Source organism: Acipenser ruthenus, chromosome 4, assembly GCF_902713425.1.
Source record: "Acipenser ruthenus chromosome 4, fAciRut3.2 maternal haplotype, whole genome shotgun sequence".
Taxonomy (NCBI): domain Eukaryota; kingdom Metazoa; phylum Chordata; class Actinopteri; order Acipenseriformes; family Acipenseridae; genus Acipenser; species Acipenser ruthenus.
Genome location: NC_081192.1, coordinates 49,952,952 through 49,975,202, shown reverse-complemented (window position 1 = coordinate 49,975,202; position 22,251 = coordinate 49,952,952). Strand labels below are relative to the sequence as shown.

Here is a 22,251-nt window from a genome sequence, read left to right as displayed (position 1 = left end):
CAAATTTCAAGCACTGGCCGATTCAACATTTTATAAAATCTGTTTATAAAATGTTGTTGAGACACAAATGCTTTGTATTTAAACAACATAAAAAATGTGCCAGTACCCATCAGCAACATATCATGTTTCTTTCACAGATTCCCAGAGTCTTAATTGCTGCAGTGCAGAACAAAAATGTTAATTAAATGTACCTAACAGCATGCCCCCCCCCCAAAAAAAACCCTTTCAATGTGTAAGCTGCAGGGAGTATACACAGCGGGGAGTACTGTATATAGCAGGGGTTGGTCAATTAAATAATTAATGCTCCAGTTAGAACAAAGTCCTACAATGGAACGGATTGGAAGTGCCAAAGGTTGACTGCCCCTGGTATATTGTACAGTAACTGAATGACAACCATTGGTATGTTCTGCTCTACCCATTTTCTACATTACCCCTGTTTTCCCTATCTGTTGTTAAAAACCAACAACTTACACTCTATTTGCACGAGTCCTTCGTGCATTTCCAGCCTGATTCTTTGCACACACACATCCCCTATTTACCACGTTTTTTATGCCGATACCACGCTTTTTACAGGAAAGATCTAAAGTTTCTATATACTGATCATAAGCTACATAGGGTTGAAATACTATAACATTCACCCATTAGCTTTCTCAAGTTTGTACACTTTGCCAACACAGAACCTCAAATTATGTAGGTATATTCTTTTTTTTCCCCCAATCCTGGTAATCCCTCAAATGCATACAGAGATCAAAAAATAAATAAAAGCTCCAAAAACAGTGGATTCTTTGATTTTGCTGGATCAATACCACTCAGTTTAAGACAGCAAATACAATTATTTCCTGTGTATTTTTTTGTAGGATTTTAAAAGAATGACAAATGCACATAAAATACAGTCTATTGAGTTACCACATTGATTTAAGGATTGCCGTATACAGTATTTAAAGATGTGACCCACGATTAAAAAAAAAAAAAGAAACAGGCTACCAAAAAAGCTTTAGCATATGTCTACAATATAATCAAAAGGGGCAGTGAGTGAAATATTCAGCATTTCCTATTTGTGTTAAACTGCAATAATCTGGTTATTTTCTTAAAACCTTTACAAAAGTAGCTATCAGCAACAGCATAATTTTTCTCTTTATGTTTTGCATACCCTTTGATGTTGTAAAAGCAAGCTGAGTATTGTTCTTTGTAGTGCATACATTTTGATCTGTTTAATTCAAGTTGCAAAGAAATACATTTTTGTTTACCCGTTTCGGTAATCAAAGTTATATTAATTATTCTGGATAAATAAAATCATACTTGCTCTCACGAGTTTCCCATTATTTTCTAAAATAAATGCAGTGACCGTTGCTGAATAGAAGATTTGTTTTTGTACTGTAGTGGTGGGCTATCGCCACTTGACCCTACATATCAATTTCTATACATCTTTATCACTAATCCAGCACCATGATTTGTGGTTCAATTGTGTAGTCCTTATTTAAACCATGATACATTGCAAGCATTCCTTCCTCAGTTTAAACAAAAAAATCAAATCAAAATGTATATACTGTACTTTCTAAATTAGTGGTGGGGCCACAAAGTTTTAGCTTTGAAATGAAATCTCACACCTAAAGCCTTCTCACATTTTGAATGTAAAAAGCAATAACACGAAGACCATTATGGATTATGCATCACAGAGCAACATCATTTCCCAATTATTCTTTACATCGCCCAACTATTCTCTATAGGGTTAAATTTTGCAGCAAAATATGTCCTGTATATTCAAAGATTTGTACGCTAACAATGTGTTTCAACCCATGTAGTGCTATTACTTCATAGGAAATAGACCAACTGGATTTATGGTGTAAATGTACACGGTCAAAAATGATTAATTTAACAAATAAAAAAAAAACATTTCACCATTGTACGTTTGAAGAAAAAAAAGCACATTTTATAACATTAAAAACTAATAAAGCAAACACTTAACCTCCTACATATTGTTAATGAATAAATTGATTTCAGCTGAGCCACTGTTTTTATGTCTTATGCAGTTAAAAAGGAATACAAAAGGCAAACTAAAACAGAAGCTATATTACCATGGTGATTACTGTATGTGCATAGTCTGCCTTTCAGACTTGTATTTAATGATATATTCTACTTCCGATTAACTTCTGAAGATTTTTTTGTCTAAATAATTAACAGCCTCTGCTGTGCTGTTAGTGGAGGGATTAAGAGTCAGGGCATGTATTTATTTGGTGTGCAATCCAAAAAAAAAAAAAAAAAGAGAGAGAGAGAGACAGTAAATCAAACCATCTTAAAATGTTTATTTTTCATTTAGCCACTAAATGAAAATTTCAAGAATTATTGCTGTTCTGAAAATAACCGTTACGTATTTAGAAAAAAGTCTACGGACAAGTCTTCCAATTAAAATATGTTCCTAAGAAAATAGGGTATTTAAAAAGGCATGTACTGCATACTTGGAATGTTATGTCTGAACAACTACAAGGTCTTTTATTTATTCCAGTATGACACTGAATTTGTTTGTTTGTTTATACATATACAGACGTGCTCAAATTTGTTGGTACCCTTACAGCTCATTGAAATAATGCTTCATTCCTCCTGAAAAGTGATGAAATTAAAAGCTATTTTATCATGTATACTTGCATGCCTTTGATATGTCATATATTAAAGCAAAGAAGCTGTGAAAAGAGATGAATTATTGCTTATTCTACAAAGATATTCTAAAATGGCCTGTTGGTACCCCTTAGAAAAGATAATAAATAATTGGATTACAGTGATATTTCAAACTAATTAATTTCTTTAATTAGTATCACACATGTCTCCAATCTTGTAATCAGTCATTCAGCCTATTTAAATGGAGAAAAGTAGTCACTGTGCTGTTTGGTATCATTGTGTGCACCACACTGAACATGGACCAGAGAAAGCAAAGGAGAGAGTTGTCTGAAGAGATCAGAAAGAAAATAATAGACAAGCATGGTAAAGGTAAAGGCTATAAGACCATCTCCAAGCAGCTTGATGTTCCTGTGACAATAGTTGCAAATATTATTAAGAAGTTTAAGGTCCATGGAACTGTAGCCAACCTCCCTGGGCGTGGCCGCAAGAGGAAAATCGACCCCAGAGTGAACAGAAGGATAGTGTGAATGGTAGAAAAAGAACCAAGGATAACTGTCAAAGAGATACAAGCTGAACTCCAAGGTGAAGGTACGTCAGTTTCTGATCGCACCATCCGTCGCTTTTTGAGCGAAAGTGGGCTCCATGGAAGAAGACCCAGGAGGACTCCACTTTTCACAGAAAAACATAAAAAGCCAGACTGGAATTTGCTAAAATGCATATTGACAAGCCACAATCCTTCTGGGAGAATGTCCTTTGGACAGATGATGCAGTATAACTACCTTGTGTCTTGTTGCTGTGCTCAGTCTTGCCATGGTGTATGAGGGTGGTCACACCAAATATTGATTTGATGTAGATTTTTCTTCTGTTCACTCACTTTGCATTTTGTTAATTGATAAATATAAACTATTAACATGTCTATTTTTGAAAGCATTCTTACTTTACAGCATGTTTTCACACCTGCCTAAAACTTTTGCACAGTACTGTATATAGCTGGACAGCTTTGTTTTAAAGGCTTTTGTTTTCCATCTAGAATGTCCTTGTTGCTGATTTATGAAAGTTATTGACTGACAAAGTGTAACGGTGAACAGCACAAATCTTTACAAGAGGGAGCATGGCACACACAAACAATGCTCCCTCAGAAATCAAAACATGAAAAGCAGTTATGGATGGGAAAACGCCGTTTTCTCATTAGTCATTGCGTTGCTCTGTTTAGCATTTAGTTTGTCTTTATATTCATCATAAAGCTAAATCAGCTTTCTAATTTCAATGTTACCAAAGTCGGGCTTCCTTTTCAACACGTTATATCCATTTGTTTACAAATTTAAAGTTAGCTAGTGCCGTGCTCCCGGAAGCTGTTTCACAACTGCCTATTAACAGCGGCAGTGTGCAGTAATTACAGGGGAACTCAAGCAGGGGATCTGTTAACATTAGCTGAAAACATGGCAACACAATTGGCAACAATTTCAAACAGAACACGTTTACTGTAGAACATTGCTGTTACAAGCACTGCATGATTAATAAGGGTCCTTACGTTTAATATGCCAACCTCATTCACATGAACGCACAGGGTTTAACACTCTTTGAACACTTGTCAAGCAGCAGCATTTACTAGTAGCTTCTACTAGTAGCTAATAAAGTCTTGAGTATTTGAATATGTAATATGCTATTCGAACAGGTTTTTTTTTTTCGTGTATTTGACTACACTGACATATCCCTAAAAGCAGCTCAATAATATTTCAATCAATATATTGTTGTACATTGTACTTACTATTACCTTCAGCAAATACCAGATCTTTAACTACTTTATTTACAATAAATATCACAAAGTTGTGAAAAATGCTGCAACACTATAAACAGATGGAAAAATAATGCATTTCATTTACCATTTGAAAAAGTTTGGCTTTTGATTGTTCATTGTTAACAATAAATCAACACACATCAGGAGCCTACCTCTATGGTATAGGTCTGATCCTGCTTGATGGTGTCCCCACTTCGTAACGCCTTGGAAATAGTGAATTCAGCAGCATCCACAGCGACTTCCCTCCCTGTGCTCTGTTCGCTTGGATCCTCACCCAGTGATTGGTCATGATCCGGCCCATCTGGTGCATTCACCCCTCCAGTGCCTGGTGACTTTTTCTTCTTTTTCTGTTTTTTCTGCCCATCTGCCTGTGCCTTCCTCTGCCTGTATTCAGCCAGCTGTAAAACACACACATTCATTGCAAGTGCACTATTCTATTATACAACAAAAGAGATTAAACAGCTACTTCTAAAAATGCCAACAAAAAACACTTACTATTGCACTATTTTTAAATTATATGTAAGGGCAAAATCAATGTTGCATCTTACACCCCAAGGGACTATCCCTATTCGTTTCAAAAGTGAGAACAAATACAGTACACTTAAACCCTTCTTCATTCATTAAATTGTCTGCTGTATTCCACTCTACTGTAAAACCGTGTATACTTAAATATCTAATAACTTAAGCTTAGGGGTGCAACAATTAATCGATGCAACGATTATTGATCATCTGTCCTTAAATTTTACTGAGCTTTGATTACATTTTGGTGAATCGATGCACCAGATTAGTACCCAGTTTTAAGTCTCCTGTTGTCGGTTTGCATTAAAACCTTGAGTGTGAGTGTGCGGCTTCTAGTGTTAGTACAGTAGATTTGCGCGTTGCTAGGATACACACTTCAAGCCTACATTACGCGTTGGATAAGACAAATCAGAAGTAAGCCAATTATTCACTTTTTTTTGATAATTTAAAAATTAAGGCAACATGTGTTTTTTTTGTTGTTTTAAATCTATTAAATCTAACAATTACCTTGTGTTTCAAAGCATATTGTGTTTGGATTATATGGGAATATTATAGAAAAAGAAGCTGAATTTAGTACGATAGTTACATTAGTCAGGGTTTGTGGGATTAATTCAAATGCATTGCTTTGGGGCATAAAATGTAAACAGCATTGAACAACCATAGTTCAGAAACTACTTTGAACTATTATTACAATGTTAATCTGATGCAGACGCACGCATATTCTTTTCAGTTGTTAGACGCAAGTCCTTTATGTCTATTCTTTTTAAATCGGAAGTGTTCTAATTTGAATGACGTGCCTTTTTGTTTAACTACTATGCGCAACGGTGTTTTTAGTCATTAGATCTAATGTTAAAAAAAACTAACGTTTGTGTATTTTGAAAAATAAAACATCAATGCATTGTTTATCGTTGATAAATGTCTATACGATAATCGAATATGAAATTAGGGTGCCGATTGCACCTCATATATATATATATATATATATATATATATATATATATATATATATATATATATATATATATATAAAATACATGGATGAAGGGTATATTTGCATTCTGTGCCATTCGAAAAAAAGGCATAATAATGCAGTAGTGACGTCAAAATGGCATATTGTCGAGAAGATTATACTTGACCGCTGATGCATATTTGACTCCTGTGCACCCAGACCACTTTCAAAACAAAATGTCTAGTTTTAAATCACTCGACAACACCCACAATTCGTGTTTTTTAGGCACTTAACAAATCTGTCTGTGAAGATTTACAATCATCCTCCATCAATGGCAGCATCAACCAAGCGAACGAGACAAACAATCGTTGACTCTGACAGCGAATAAAAAACAAAATAAAAAGCATACCCCATTGAAACACCTTTACCTTAAAAGTTCAATAGCTACCCAGTTTAATTCACAGTTCCTGAATGATCAAAAATAATTATATTTAAGATTCTTTAATATTGACTTAATTTACGTTATTATTCATTAAAAATTCACTTGCAATTTGAACCTTAACACCTGTATCTTTATCAAAAATAATATACATGTATTATAAAAAAAAAAAATAGATGGGCTTCAGTGAGTTAAAGGAAAATAATTCCATCATATATATATAAATATAATAAATTGCACACATGTATAGTGCTTGCTTTATTTTAAATGTCAAATCATCATCATCATCATCACCATCATCATCATCATCATCATCATCATCATCATCATCATCATAATAATAATAATAAATAACACACACATACACACACACACATTGTGCCACCCTGAGTGTGATTGTGCAAAATTTTTTAAAAAGTGTGCCTATTCTAAGCTCTGCACAGATCAGTGACCATGGGGACTGATGCTGAACAAAAGCCAGAGAACGAAGCCACAACGAAGTACGGTGTGGATATGTTGGATCAAATGGCACGGCTGTATTCTGTCAAAGGTGGTACTCGCAGGTGGTCTGTGGCTGTTTTTTTATAATGTTTTGGACCTGGCAGCCATCAACGCTTTGGTTTTGTACAAAGAGTGCACCAGCAACACAATCACTTGGAGGGACATCATTTTGCAGCTAGCCCTGGAGCTATGGCAGAAACATTTTGATGAGACACAAAAGCCAGCAGGCAAATGCCCCTCAACCTTCAGCCAGAGCTGCTCCCACTGGCACACGGAATAAAAGACAGTGCCAGGTTGCTAAATGCAATAAAAAACGAACCTCTGATGTCTGCACCCGTTGTGAAAAAGCAGTCTGTGGCAAATGCACTGGTACAGTTGAAAAGCATGTTTTCTGCGTAGATTGTATTTAGAAAGCTGTAATAAAACTCTGAACAGACAGACAGACTTTGAACTCTGTTTCACTCAAAGCGCTTTCACAGAAGTTTATTGCGTAAAGTTTATTTTTAGTTTTTCATGTTTATGTATATGTGCTCTTTTTGAAAAAAAAAAAAAATTTCACTGTAAAAAACTGTTTCTGCTCTGAAAATGTTATGTATGATGTTCATAAATAAAAATATTAAGTTGTATCCAATCGTTTGTTTTTCATTTTCATATCGAAGCCACATTTTGCGGGTGTGGCAGTTGTATGTAGTCCAAAATCTTGATGGTTCTAGTGTCAAAGACTTCACATTCAGAATATGTTAGTCCACATCTTTCGGAGTCCCTCTGAAAGCCTCTTGCCCTTTTCCAACCGATCGATCGATCGCAGTTCGTTTACACTGTGTAGAGTATGAGTTTATGTGCCCTCTATTAAGCATGTTCTCAATGTTTGCGATTTAGTAGGCTACTTGTATTTTTTCTTGGCTTTATTTTCATCCAGTCTTTGGTGTCAGTATAACAGCCATTCTTTTCAGTGGGTTTCTCTTTGGATCATGCAATTCCCAGCGTCACACTAAATTGGTTATGAATGGGGGACATACGTTGTATCAGGCATATGCAGTACATTCTGATAACGGTGAAAACTTACATTCACTTCCTTGTTACTCGCAGTATTAAAAGAAAAAGTAACTGACAACCATTGTCAAGGTTCTGTGGCTGAAAATATTTGGCAGGAGATAGCTGATCGGGTTAATGCGGTTGGTACTGTAAAAAGGTAGATCTAGAGGGGTAAAACACTTGAAATGTACCAATATCAAGTCCCAGTGTGGACTCAGGTGTCCCAAATACAAAATCTATTAGAATAAGCCTTTGCAAAGCACTCCAAGTAAGGAGTGTGCAGCTGACCCAATTTGCATTAACACCTGTCTACAGTATACAGGTTCACATGAAATAAATAACCTTTAAATCACACTTCCACGATTTACAACCTTACACAACCAGTATCTTGCTATGTTGGTTTGACGGCTACTGTTATGGACTGCACTGTTTCTCAAACAATGTTGAACAACGCTATGACAAGAATTCTTTGTCTAGTTCCAGGTTTTTTTTGGACGCCATATGGCAATTTCAATGTTCTTTGAAATTCAGCGTTTATTATGCAGAAATCATAATGACAGAAGACCACAATGTCAGTCATATGAGTGATATAAAAATATATTCCTCCGATTGACTCCCATTCTTACTTTAGTCCAATATACAGTATATATTAGTCCAGGGCTGGCAATGGAACGTGAAACAAGCAAATCGATCGGTCGAGCAAGGTTCCAGCTGTCTGTATACTGGATGGATAAAAATAGTTTGAGCCTTATCACATATTAGAAATCACTGTGCTGCCTCACAGAATTTGCAGTACTGGCAGCCATCTTGTTTACTGTTACAAAGTTACAGCAACTATAAAACTGAGTGACCAACTACCTGAAAATACGGATGTCTCTGAAGACACTCAACCACCGAAAAAAATACCCAAACTAGTAAGTATACATTCCGATTTAGATGAAGAACAATTAAATCAACTGGAAGATAGCAAAACAGAGAAAAAAATACTAAAGAAATTATAAAGAGTGCAATTGCCGTCTGGACTGGCTAAAATAGAAACAAACTGAAATACAGCTCTCAACTTTGGAAAATGCACGGCTTAACAAAATACAAGGGATTTCTATGGAAATGTAAGAAATGCCCAAGGAGAAGCATATAAAATTTCAAGCTACATTAGGCTGCAAGCTGCAATAAACCGTTATCTAAATACAATGTACAATATAAAAACTAGAGTTGCAAGCAACTTTATGGCTTCCAAGAAGTTAGTGTGAAATTTAAGCGCATTGGTTGTTATAGATTAAACATTATCACAAATCATTTTGGATATAGCTGCCTGTGTCAATTTTGGCCAAAATATTGGAATCACTGGTTAGATGATCAATGCTGAAATCTCATTGGCCCACAGCAGCCATGTTTTGTACTGTAGGAACTTCCCTTGAACAACCGTAAAAGATAATCATACTTACATCATTTATGTTCATTTTGGCTTCAATCAGAACTCTGCATGTTATATAACAACCATCTGCAGTCAATAAGAAATTATGGGAAGTTTTACAGCCAGCTTTAAATTTGACCTTTAGCAGAACTTAACCATACTATATAAAACTATTTATGCATTAACACATTACACTACTTGCATTACCTATAGTGTTCATATAAACTGGCATGTCACCCATATTGATTGGCTCATGGCGGTCATGTTTGTTGATGTAGGAACTTTTCCTGACTAACTTTTTTAGAGGACAGTACAAAAGATAACGTATACCCAAGATTCACGTCAATCAGCCAAAGGGCTTATGAGGAGTTGTTATTTAAGTGTTTTAGGCAAAATCCAACATAGCTGCCACACCATGTGACCGATCCATTTTTCCTTAAGTAAAAGCAATCGTGGACATGAGCGCACTATGTACAAAACTTTTCACAGCTGTACTATTTACCGTTCATGAGAAGAAGACTTTTGAATATTGTCCAAACTTTTCATTAAATCCAAGATGGCTGCCACACCATGTGACCAAAGGCCGCCATATTGACCACGACACAACATCCCATAGTCCTCTACATCCATGTCAAATTTTGTGCATTTTGGTACAGCTGATAAGAAGTTATATGCAGTTTTATAGCCAGTTGTGTATGTTGATGATGTCATGCAGCGTGGACGCCATGATTTTCACAGTAGCAACTTCCCTTGAACAAGCGTAACAGATGACCATACTGAGGTGTTTTATTCCAATTTTTGTTTCAATCGGATAAGCGGTTTCAGAGAAGATGATGTTTGAATTTTGATGATTTTATATTTTTATGGTAATTTTATGACATTAATCAATGTGGTTGCCAAATCACAGAATCAATCAGCTTCATATTAACAACAGTTAATCATGGACTATCCCTCAACATCTATAGCAATTTTCAGAACTTTGCAGTAAGCGGTTTCTGATACATAGGCGTTTTAACAAATTCTGCAAAATCAATATATGGCTGCCGAACCATGTGACTTGCGCAAATTTGCTGAATATCACCGACTATCCCCCATAGGCATCTACCAGTGTACCAAATTTCGTGAGTTTTTGAGCATGCTCTGGCAGAATAATAATAATAATAATAATAATAATAATAATAATAATAATAATAATACTACTAACAAAAACAATAGGCTTCCCCAGCCTACAGCCTGGAAGCCTAATTACTCTGTGTGTCTGAAAGTTATGCGGTTGTCTGTTTATGACATTTCTTAAATACATGTATCAAATACCGACGGCGTTTGAAAGACTGGGTCGCGAAAATAAGAAAGTTGTAATCCTGCCCACCTAGAATTTGTCAAGCCGTTATTTTGCCTGCCTTTTACAATACAGGTTTTTATTTTGACTATAACCTACAATATTCTGCTTTTTCATATATACAAGCCTGGTGTTATCTCTACCCCAACTGAGCTTACTGCAGTATGTCTTTGAATAGAAAATGGCTCTTGAAGTCTAGACATGTATCCAAAGATCTATTGTAATCCTATCAATTCCTTGGATAACTGGCATCTGGCTGTCTATATGAGCATATATAGTCTGCTGTCGTATAGTATTACTATTTTATTCTCACAGGTACACTGACAGATACTAGGCCTAAACTTCAAACGGCTCAAAGAAGACGCATGACCACTCAAGAAGTGAATGATATGCTTACTGCTTTGACCAAAAATTATTCTGATGCAAGGAATGTGAGTGATCACGACAGTGATGAATCCTGGATTTGTGAAACAGGCAGTTCCACCAGTGAAAGCAAGGAAGGTGCCACTGAAGTGCCACAACCACAAAGAGGGCTCCCCAGGTGCAGACGAGGTCGTGGCAGAAGCAGGAGTCCTGGGGAAATCCTCTGCAGTGCCAGCCGCTTTGCCGGTGTCGTCTCCTGCAGCAGCTGCAGGCGTGCCAGCCATGCCAACTGCTTCACCCGCAGCAGTACCAAGAACAGCGACTCCAGCTGCATCGGCAGTACAAAGAGGCGTTCAGGAGACTGGGAAGGATGGCACTATCAAGGAAATGACAAATCCCGGTGTTGATGCTGTGGAAAGACGGGCTGCACAAAATGTTGACTGAAACCTCAGGTCCCACGCCGTTCGCAAAACTCAACATCGATAGCACTCTCACTGCTTTTCATTTACTGATCGATATGCGAATGCTACACCACATTCAATGCTGTACTGTAGTGGTGGCACATAGGATACAAAATGATTCCTGGGCAATGCCGTTGAAGGAATTATAAGCGTTTATTGCAATCCTGTATGTTCATAGAGTGTATGGTGGCAAAAGACTTTACCATGTGAACTTTTGGTTTATACAATGGGGAATTGCTTTTTTATAGACAATGTCATTTGAGAAATCTTGAGATTTTTGCGTTTTGATTTGAGAGCAAAGAGAAGTGCCCGCCTTCAGACAGATTAGTGACAATGTGGTACTTGGGTGATGGAACCATACTAGGAAAATGGAGGAATGTTACTTCTGTCCGTTTTTTTCTTCACTGCAATCGGCAAGAGTTGAAGAAAAAAAAACAGCATGGTTGGAACAGTCAAAGCAAGAAGAGAGCTTCCACCATCTTCGCAAAATGCTACTACAGCTGTACTCCAGTACAATTTTGAAACACAATGACTATGATACGCGGTTTACAAGTGTAAGTCGAGAAAGAATATAATTATTCTCAGCTCCCTTCATACGTCAGTTGCCATCGGGACTGTTGACAAGAAAAATAGAGACTGTTGATTTCTACAATGACACAAAGTACGAAATTCTCACCAGTGGCCAGTCGCTGTATTTTACAATACTTTACTTGAAGATAGCCACAGAGCTTCGGCAGAAACATTTCGATCAGAAAACTGCAAAGCAGCAGGCAAATGCAGCTCATCCTGGATTCAGTGCTGCACCCAGTGACACACGAAAGAGAAAACAATGCCAGGTAGCTAAATGCAATAAAAATAAAACTTCTGATATCTGTGCCCGATGTGAAAGAGCAGTATGTAAATGCACAGGAAAAGTTTTAGTGTTACATCTGTGGGGCTTGTGCTACTGAGGGTGCTACATTGAAGTCTGTTTCCCTTAAAGCGCATTCACATTACATAATGGGAATTGAGTATTTCTTTTTTTAATGTTACTTTAAAAAAAAAAAAACACGTTTACAGTTTTGTATGTACATATACAGTGCCTACAGAAAGTCTACACCCCCTTGAACTTTTTTCACATTTTGTTGTGTCGGTGTCTCAGAGTTTCATGCATCTAAATGAGGATTTTTTTCCAGTTATCTACACACCATACACCACACTGTTAAAGGGAAAAAAGTATTAAAGAATAAGCACAGCACGCACAATTACTGCCTGAGACTTGGCCTTATCAGAGCGAGCCAAGAATAACTCACTAAAACTCTCTCTCTCCATATATATATATATATAGAAAGTCTACACCCCCTTTCAAAACTTTCACCTTTGTTGCCTTATAGCCTGGAATTAAAATGCATTCAAATTGTTTGTTTTTTTTTCATTTATTTACACATCCTACCTCACAACTTCCAAGTGAAAAAAATATTCTAGAAAATTTGTAGAAAATGATTTAAAAATAAAAACTGAAATTGCTTGGTTGGGTAAGTGTCCACCCCCTTGTAATAGCAATCCTAAATTAGCTCAGGTGTAACCAATGGCCTTCAAAAATCACACATCAAGTTAAGTGGCCTCCACCTGTGTTAAATTGTAGCGAGTCACATGATTTCAGGATCAATTCAGCAGTTCCTGTAGGTTCCTTCCACTGGGTAGTTCATTTCAAAGCAAAGACTCAACCATGAGCACCAAGGCACTTTCAAAAGAACTCCAGGACAAAGTTGTTGAAAGACACAGATCAGGGGATGGGTATAAAAAAATATCAAAAGGCCATGAATATCCCTTGGAGCACGGTCAAGACGATTATTAAGAAGTGGAAGGTGTATGGCACCACCAAGACCCTGCCTAGATCAGGCCATCCCTCCAAACTGGATGGCCGAGCAAGGAGGAGACTGATCAGAGAGGCTACCAAGAGGCCAATGGCAACTTTGCAAGAGCTACAGGCTTTTATGGCCAAGACTGGTCAAAGAGACCTATCCCAACAGACTCACAGCTGTAATTGCTGCCAAAGGTGCTTCCACGAAGTATTAACTCATGGGGGTGGAGACTTATCCAATTATGATCTTTCAGTTTTGTATTTTTCTATAGGCAGTATATATATCAGGGCTTGAATTTCATTTTTGTGTGCTGGGGGGCTTCCCCCACCTATGCTGCAGCCAATGGGGAGGAGGGGATCCAAAAATTTAGGGAGAATGGCAAAACAAAAAAATAAAGGCACTTTTGCATATTAAAAAACTAATTATATATATATATATATATATATATATATACATACATACATACATATACATACACAGTGCCTTGCAAAAGTATTCAGACCCCTGACCAATTCTCTCATATTACTGAATAACAAATGGTACACTGAAATTTTGTTCTGTTTGATATTTTATTTTAAAACACTGAAACTCAAAATCAATTATTGTAAGGTGACATTGGTTTTACGTTGGGAAATATTTTTAAGAAAAATAAAAAACTGAAATATCTTGCTTGCATAAGTATTCAACCCCCACACATTAATATTTGGTAGAGTCACCTTTCGCTGCAATAACAGCTTTAAGTCTTTTGGGGTAAGTATGTACCAGCTTTGCACACAGTGTCGGAGTGATTTTGTCCCATTCTTCTTGGCAGATTTGCTCTAGGTTGTTCAGGTTGGTTGGACGACGCTTGTGGACAGCAATTTTCAAATAGTGCCACAGATTCTCAATGGGATTGAGATCAGGACTTTGACTGGGCCACTGTAGGACATTCACCTTTTTGTTCTTGCAAATAATAGATCATTTTTCTTTAAATGGTAACAATGAAAATATAACTTTCTTCTCAATGGATGTCAAAAGCCTCTACACAGTTATCCCCAACAGTGACGGTTTACAAGCACTAAAATACTTCCTTGATAAACGGACAGTAAAAGAACCTGCAACCGATATTCTTTTGCAACTAGCCCAACTCGTCCTTTCTTTGAATTGTTTCTCCTTTAATGGAGACTTTTATAAACAAGTTAGAGGTGTCAGTATGGGAACAAAAATGGGGCCCTCTTTTTATTGGATGGGTCGAAAAAATAAAGTTTTTCAACAGTACAAGGGACATACACCAATGTTATATCTTAGATACGCTGACAACATATTTGGCACCTCAGATAAAACGAATGAAAATTTAATGGATTTCATACATTTTATTGACCAGTTTCATCCAGCTCTAAAATATACATGGAACATTTCTAAACAAATTTCTTTCTTCGACATTACCATCACGGTTTCTAATTGTACCATCAATACTACAATTTTCTACAAAGAAACAGACTCTCATTCATATATAAGATACGACTCCTCACATCCCAAAGCTTGTCACAACAAAATACCCCATGGCTTTTCGCTGTCATTAAATACAAAAATAAATCATAATACAAACACAAAACAATACACAGGGAGTACCCCGTTCTAAAACAAACAAATACATATTACTGCAGGGCTTTGCCCTGCCCCCTTTTCATGTACAGGGCCCCTGGCCCTGTTACAGTATGTTATAAATTTGGTGAGGTGGGGTCTCAGGGAACCTTTTGTGCATCTTGAAGAATTTAGTGAAAAAGTCAAGCTACAAGGTTAGAGCCACCCCTGTTAATCACTAATTGATCGATTGTGCTCACTGTAAAATAAAACCAAAATCCTACAAGTTATATTCTACTTTTTTGTGTGTTTTGTGTGACGGGTAGGGGGAAAGTAGATTTTTCTAGCATTTTGTCCGTTGGACAACAAGTTTTTTTTCAAAAATTGCACACCCCTGAAAGCTGTAAAAACTGAATCACTAGCCCTCCTGCAGGCATTCTGTATGTGTACATTATCTGTATGCAATGCCCATAGTGATGTGTCCCCCTCACTCCACCCCCAGCAACCTCCAATTAAAATAGACAGTAGGCTAATGCTTACACAGTTTAAAAAAAAAATGGATACAACTAAACTTCACAAAGGGATGATACTGTATTGCCTGTGTAATTATAAGGTTTTATGTAATAGTATGCAAACCCACAGAATTCAGCCCTGCTTTCTGGGACAAATTTAGGATGCAAAGCATGCAACTATATATCTCGACATGCAGAACAATACAGAAATTAATAGCATTACCTTTGGTGTTAATACAGTACTTTCAATTACAATGTAAATGCATGTTGTGAATCAGACAATGGAGTCATGGAGTTGTACAGTATGTTAAAAAAAAAAGGCGTACAGTGTTAAAAACCTCTGTGTCAATCCTTTACTGGCAGTTACTGACCTGCAGAGGTAGCTGGGCCTGAAACTGTCAGCTTGTTAACTGATTGGGTAAGTGCACCTATTAAGCCCATGTACCCATTAAGCCCACTACCATGTTTGACTTCAAATAAAAAAGAAAAAATATGATATGTTCTGCTGCTTGATTTCTCCACCAATGCATGCATTTGTTTTTTCCATACCAGTTTTTATTTTAAGCCAATGAGATGTGTGTTTATTAAGATATGGTTTACCATGTGCCGTCACTTCCTAGTAGCCATTTTGAAAGTGAAGAAAAAACTTTGCTGTGGAGGCGACCCCCAGAAAAACACTTTTTTCACATCTTTTGAGCTTCTTTTGGGGTAAGTACGAATACTTAATGTAAATTTAAGAGATTAATGTTCTTAAATATGCATAGTAAAACTGAGAACAATGATATTAATAATAGTTTCCAGCTAAATCAAAAGATTGCTTTAGAGAGGTAGCGATAGTACCACATGTCACAGTCAACATGCTAGGGACATAAGGTAGTGTGCGACACCAATATAATACATCAGAAGTATTATTGGCTTGCATTTTCCAAAGCATTTTGTCCTAGATTAATCTTAAATTAACCTTGAATAGTTGTACATGTCTGTAGTTTTTGTAAAATTCACAATTTTCTCAGGTGGGCTTAAAGGGTACAGTACCACAAAAAACAGTGCCTCTGAGTAGAATGTAAATGAAAATAAGACTAACTTATTAAATTATGATCAATATTAATTTGCATAATGTTGTAGTCTACATTATTTATTTATAGCCCAGACAATTGGTTTCTAAATACATAATAGGTAGAGTTTTTTTTACCAAAAACTGCTGCTGTTCCAATTAAGCCCAGTGCGCTCCTTTTAAGCCCACTTACATAGACTGTGTATATAAAATGTATGTTAACAGAATATAATCATATTTTGATTGGAAACATGTAGAGTTAATCTAAAAAAATAGCTAAAATGTTATTTTTACAGCTTTAAGATGGCTAAGGTACGAAGAAACTACAGTTCGTGCACACGCATGTTAGAGGCATGTAGTCTTTACCGAGAGGGTACAGTTAGCAACCTGTCTGCACTGTCCAAGAAGTTTGGAGTGGACAGGAAATCCTTGAGGCAGAGAGTGAAGAATGACATAATGGTTGAGGCACATCAGGGACATGAGACCTACCTTATTACAGAGACAGAGAGGGAGATTTCAGGCTGTCTTCAGGTAGGATAGCCTATAGTAAGCTAAGTTAAACCATATAGCCTAGGTAAACAAGAATAGGAGTAAGGCAGTTGTTAGGCAGTGTGTAAGGAAATTAGGCACTAAATACCAGTTAGAAATATGAATTGATTAAAGCCCAGTTTTCCCACTATCATTTGTAGGTCCTTTGCCAGTGGGGTTGGGGCTTCACAAAATCAGATCTTTTAGATCTAGTTGAAGAGTATGTGAAGACTAAGGATATGGAGACCCCATTCATAAATGGGAGACCTGTACGGAAGTGGTTTGAGAGGTTTATGAGAGACCACCCAGAGCTTATAGTGCGAAAGTCTGAGCAGTTTCCAGAAGCAAGAGCCAAGGCATCTGCTGACTCATCAGTACATGCCCACTGGTTCAACCAAGTGCTTGGAAAGGCAATGGATGACACAAAGCTGCATGACAAACCACAAAACATATATAATGTGGATGAAACAGGCTTTATGACTGACCCCAGCTCTGAGAAGGTCCTGGCCCCTAAGGGCTTGAAAAATGTCTACCAAAACACAGGAGGGAGTGGTAGAGAGCAAATCACAGTGTGCATTACTGGGAATGCTGCAGACCAGAGCCTACCCCCCTATGTAGTGTACAAAGGAAAAAACCTTTACAGCACCTGGTGTAAGGATGGTCCTGAATTGGCCAGGTATGCGGTGATGATCATGGGTGGATGGAGAGAGCACTATTTGAGGACTACTTCCAAAACCTCTTCTTGAAAGAATTCTCAAAATGGTCTGACATGAGCTCTCCACGGATCCTCATTTTTGATGGCCACGCCTCCCACATCTCCCTGAGAATTGCTCAAATAGCAAAAGAAAACAATGTGGTGCTCCTGCGACTCCCCTCTCACCTCACCCACATTCTGCAACCTTTGGACAAGGCAGTGTTTGGGGAGGTGAAGAGGCAGTGGAGAAAGAAACTACGATGTCACTCACGAGTCTCCAGGGACAAAATCAGGAAAGAAGATTTTCCTTCGAAGTTGAGTGATGTCTTGGAGACAGCTATGAAGTCCGAGAACCTGAAGAGTGGCTTTGGGAGCACCGGGATTTATCCCTTGAACCCTGATCGAGTGAGCAGCGAGGTGACGGAGAGTTACACACCATACACTGAAGTGGCTGCTGGCAACGCTGATTCACTGGAGGATCTTACCATACAACTGCCCCTTCTCAAAGCCATGCCAGGGAGGAGCACACCTGACACCTTAGTTGTGTCTCCCCCAGCACAATCATGTTCATTACCCTTGCAGACATCTACCAATGAGGAATCCATGTCCCAGATCATCCTGAGTGTAGAAACCATCCCTGGTTCCAACTTTCTAAACATTACTAACATTGAAGTGGCAAGTCATCCACATGAGCAAATGTCAGCACCCCAGCCATCAACTTCAGCACACTCAAGCTCGTCTGCCATTGACAAAGACACCATCAAGGATTTCTTTCTAAAACGAATCACACCACGCAACAAAGAAAACATCAAGAAGCAGAGAATCACAACCCTTAAATATGGGGAATCGCTGACATCTGCTCAAGCCATGGCCAGGCTTGCTGAGAATAAAAAGAAGAGAATGGCAAGAAATAAGAAAAAAGAAGTCAAGAAATAGAAACAATAGTAGATTAGAAAATGTGCTGAAATACAGTTTGGAAATAGTAACAGAATGGCTCCAAGAAGATTCAGAAGAGGAACAATTAATAAAAGAATAAACATTTATTATTTTAAAAAGAAGGATTCCTCTTCACTATGATTTATTGAGTTTTAATGTTGGAATCGGTGCAATATTACTGTCAGTACTCCCACGTGAAAAAACAAGGCGGAAAAAACACTTTTTTAAAACACAGTCGTGGCTGTACAATCCTACTTAATATTTCAAGCTTGTGTAACTAGAGCTGCAGCTGGTCAGGGAGACATTTATATTATTATACACTTATAGCACTGTCTACGGGTAGTTTTGCTTTACCGTACTGCAGTGGAAAGAAAACCGTGATACTGTTAAAATAATGTAAAGGTGCAGCACATTAATATCTGCAAACCAATTCAGAATTTAGGAAATCTGCAAGCACATTTTTTCACGTGGGACTAAGTTTGGCACTGACTAAACAGGAATCAGAGCTATAGTGCACTTTAAATATACTGTTAAATGTGTAAGGAAAGGGTAGGGTCTGGCATTTAAATATCTACTTGTTTTCAAATAAAATACACCTTTGTGTCTTGCTGAAACAGTATGTTCATAACCAGTTTATATTATTGTTAAGTATAAACATTTTGTATTAACAAATGTCCACAAAAATCATGTAGTAAAATGTTATTTTAGCCTTGTGAAGTTGTAACAGACAGACAGTATGAATTCTACCAGTGACAGTGTGCTGTTTGTATATCAATCAGGCTTGCATTGGAAGCTGAAAAGCTCACCTATATTATTTGTGTTTAGGGAAACCTGTGGTGAGTGTGGTTTTTAGGGGAGAGGGTTGTTGGACACAGTTATAGTCAATATGTTTATTGTATTGTGTACAATAAAACAGTTTTACGGTTTTCTTTAATATTCTTTGGTGTGACTAGTTTTTCCAGTGTGACTAAAAAATACTAAGTTACTTTAGCCACAGAGGCTAACTAATTGAAAGTCTTAAAGGGAACTTAGAGTTCAATAACAACTGAAATGTAATCCCTCCAAAATAATGTGTACTAATAACACTACTACTGAAATGCTGGAGACATTACCATAGTTACAGTATGAATATGACTGCACTATACATTCAATACTGTATGCATTTACCAAAATGCACAATAGTCAGTCTCACAGGCCATTCCAGAGAAAAGACATTTGTACTGTAAATGTGAAATGAGGTCAGCTAGTCGTAAGCAGAATGGTGGTGCAATGATAAGGGCGGTAGGGAGGAAGGATACCATCAGGGAAGTACAAAAACATTTCCTTTCTAAATCACAGCTTCATTTGCAGCTCTGACAAGAGTCATTCAGTACCCAAATCACCTGACTCAGTTAGAAAAGTGATACAGTGCACTGTAACAAGCTGTCCCTGTGGGCAGTGGAGACCAGCTTCAGAGACACAAGTAGGTACAGTTCCACACAGGATATCCTGGTTATTAGGTTTACTCAAACCATACCTCACTACAGTGCCCACACTGGAGCCATATCTACCATGGTGAACTGCTAATGCACTACAGAGAAAATATTCTTTTCTATAGGTTTCCCTGATGGTAAAACAAACTTGTATCTAAACAACTCAATCAAATCAATGTGAAGCATGTTAAGGTAAAACAATATTACTATAGTGTCATTTGACAGTTTAGTAGTAAAGTTAGCCTGGGTATAATGTCCATGGCGGTAGCTAAGGTCTAGCACACAGTAAACTGAACATAGAATAATATGTTGCTAATAAGGGAATTAAGGAGTGAGTTTGCAAAGGGTAATCAAGAAAAATAGAAAATGAGCAGGACAGCCTTCTTATGATCACCACCATTTCATAATATTTTTTAGGTGCTATGGCAACATCTAGGCTATTTTTTGAACACCTCCTCCACATTATCCAAAAACAACTTATAACCATGACCAAGTTAACCGTATATCTTCTATTGCAGTTAATACAAAGACTCTTTTTTTAAACTCTAAAAAAGCATGGTTATTTCTGATATTTTTTACAAATACTATAATCATCAACAGAAGAAAATGATTAAGACCGCAAGTGCACTTAACAAACAAACAAACAAACAAATAAATAAATAAATAAGATTATTGTTTTGTTTTTATTTTAGTGTGTATTACTACATACTATGTAGCTACTTCTGCGATGATACATTGATTCTTGAACAGAAAACCTGCAAGTAGTAAAAAGACCATGTATATTTCACTGCAAAGGTATGTCCCTTCAAAATCTTATTGTGCATGTATATTAACGTGTTTTTATTTATTTATTTATTTATTATTTGGGGGTTTTTGTGCTAGTACTCTATTGGTAACTATAATTCATGTAATTGTTCTCTTTCACGGAGTACTGTACATTTAGGCTTCATGGTGACTAAACTGCCTACAGTTTAAATTATACACTGACACTGTGACAGCAGCTGCCCGAATACTAAGTAACAAGACGTGGCCTAAGCAGTATCTTGTAAATGTGACAATGCCTGACACTAAAAGTAACGTCAAACTGCAGCACGGAGAACAGACCATTTTGATACAATTACATATTGAATTTAATTATATAATCTATTGACAGTTTTTTCTGTCAGATTCATACCTTAGCTTTGCCGGCCTCCAGTTTTTTCTGTCTCTCCTCGTCTTCCATGACTGTTGCCCCTGCACCCAGAGCCAAAAAAACCGAATAGTTCAGAAAACGTGTCAATCAAAATGTGTTTATTATAAATTATACTATATCGGTATAGGCTTTAGTTTTCTACGTTTACAGAAGCTGCGTTTAACAAATGTGAGAACATTCTTTCCTAATGTGTTACTGAAGTCGCCATGTTCATATCCACGTAAACACAAGGACTAGGGGGTGATGACGTCAGGTAACTAGTTACGCCTCCAAAATAGTCTTGAGGAGGATCAATAACGTGACAGGTGAGGGAATGTGCCAAACAAATATGTATTTTAACTGTTGCACTACATTAATTCCACCCTGCAATGTGTTTATAAGGTATGTTATGAGTTAAGGACATCACCCAGATGAATATACTATGAACTGCTTTAAGTGCTTTGTTTAGGTTGATGAAATATATAGAAAGCAACACAGTGACTACAGAAACACATTCACAGAATAATTTATGGTCTTTAAAAAAAACAAAAAAAACATAGAAATCTGTTAACATATCTACAAAACAATCTTTATACAATTTAAGCAAAAAAGAAAGAGAAATAGGAATTTAATTAGGCATATTTAATAGCACAATATGGGCTTACATTATATACAAAATCGGACTAAATAAAACATGGATGTCCGTGTACTGAGAACTCTGCAAACTGATTTCAAAGTTATCGACATTACATGTTTTCAGGCAAGAGGGTGACAGTGCAGGTAGATCAAACTACTACCCACATTACTTGCTTTCTTAAACTTTCAATTCCTAACAACAAAGATAACAATACCATTTCAATTTTCAAATTACATGTGAATGTGGAATGAGATTCTAGCAGTTCTTCCATCCTCCTTCAACTGCAATGCATAAAACTGCAGGAGTTGCAAAGCTTTTTTTTATTTTTTATTATACTGTTATTGTTGTAATCACAACAGATGCTACTGTATCATATATATTAGCTCAAAGAGCCAGCTGCCCAACGTTT

At 37.0% G+C, this 22,251-nt stretch overlaps 1 protein-coding gene across 12 annotated transcripts in view; it reads right to left on the bottom strand.

Moving 5' to 3' along the window:
* LOC117400371 (A-kinase anchor protein 9-like) overlaps positions 1-21,482 on the bottom strand; it is a 166,556-nt gene extending 145,074 nt beyond the window's left edge. For 7 of the 12 annotated variants that reach the window (XM_034918696.2, XM_034918699.2, XM_059022498.1 and 4 more), the window contains exons 1-2: positions 21,209-21,482; positions 4,564-4,809 (exon numbers count right to left, since the gene is read on the bottom strand). In XM_034918696.2, the coding sequence (XP_034774587.2) occupies positions 4,564-4,809; positions 21,209-21,256 (294 nt within the window). In that variant the 5' untranslated portion in view covers positions 21,257-21,482. The remainder of the gene's footprint in view (positions 1-4,563; positions 4,810-21,208) is intronic. The other 5 variants (XM_034918729.2, XM_034000226.3, XM_034000234.3 and 2 more) reach the window with 1 other exon arrangement.
* Positions 21,483-22,251: the final 769 nt, after the last annotated feature.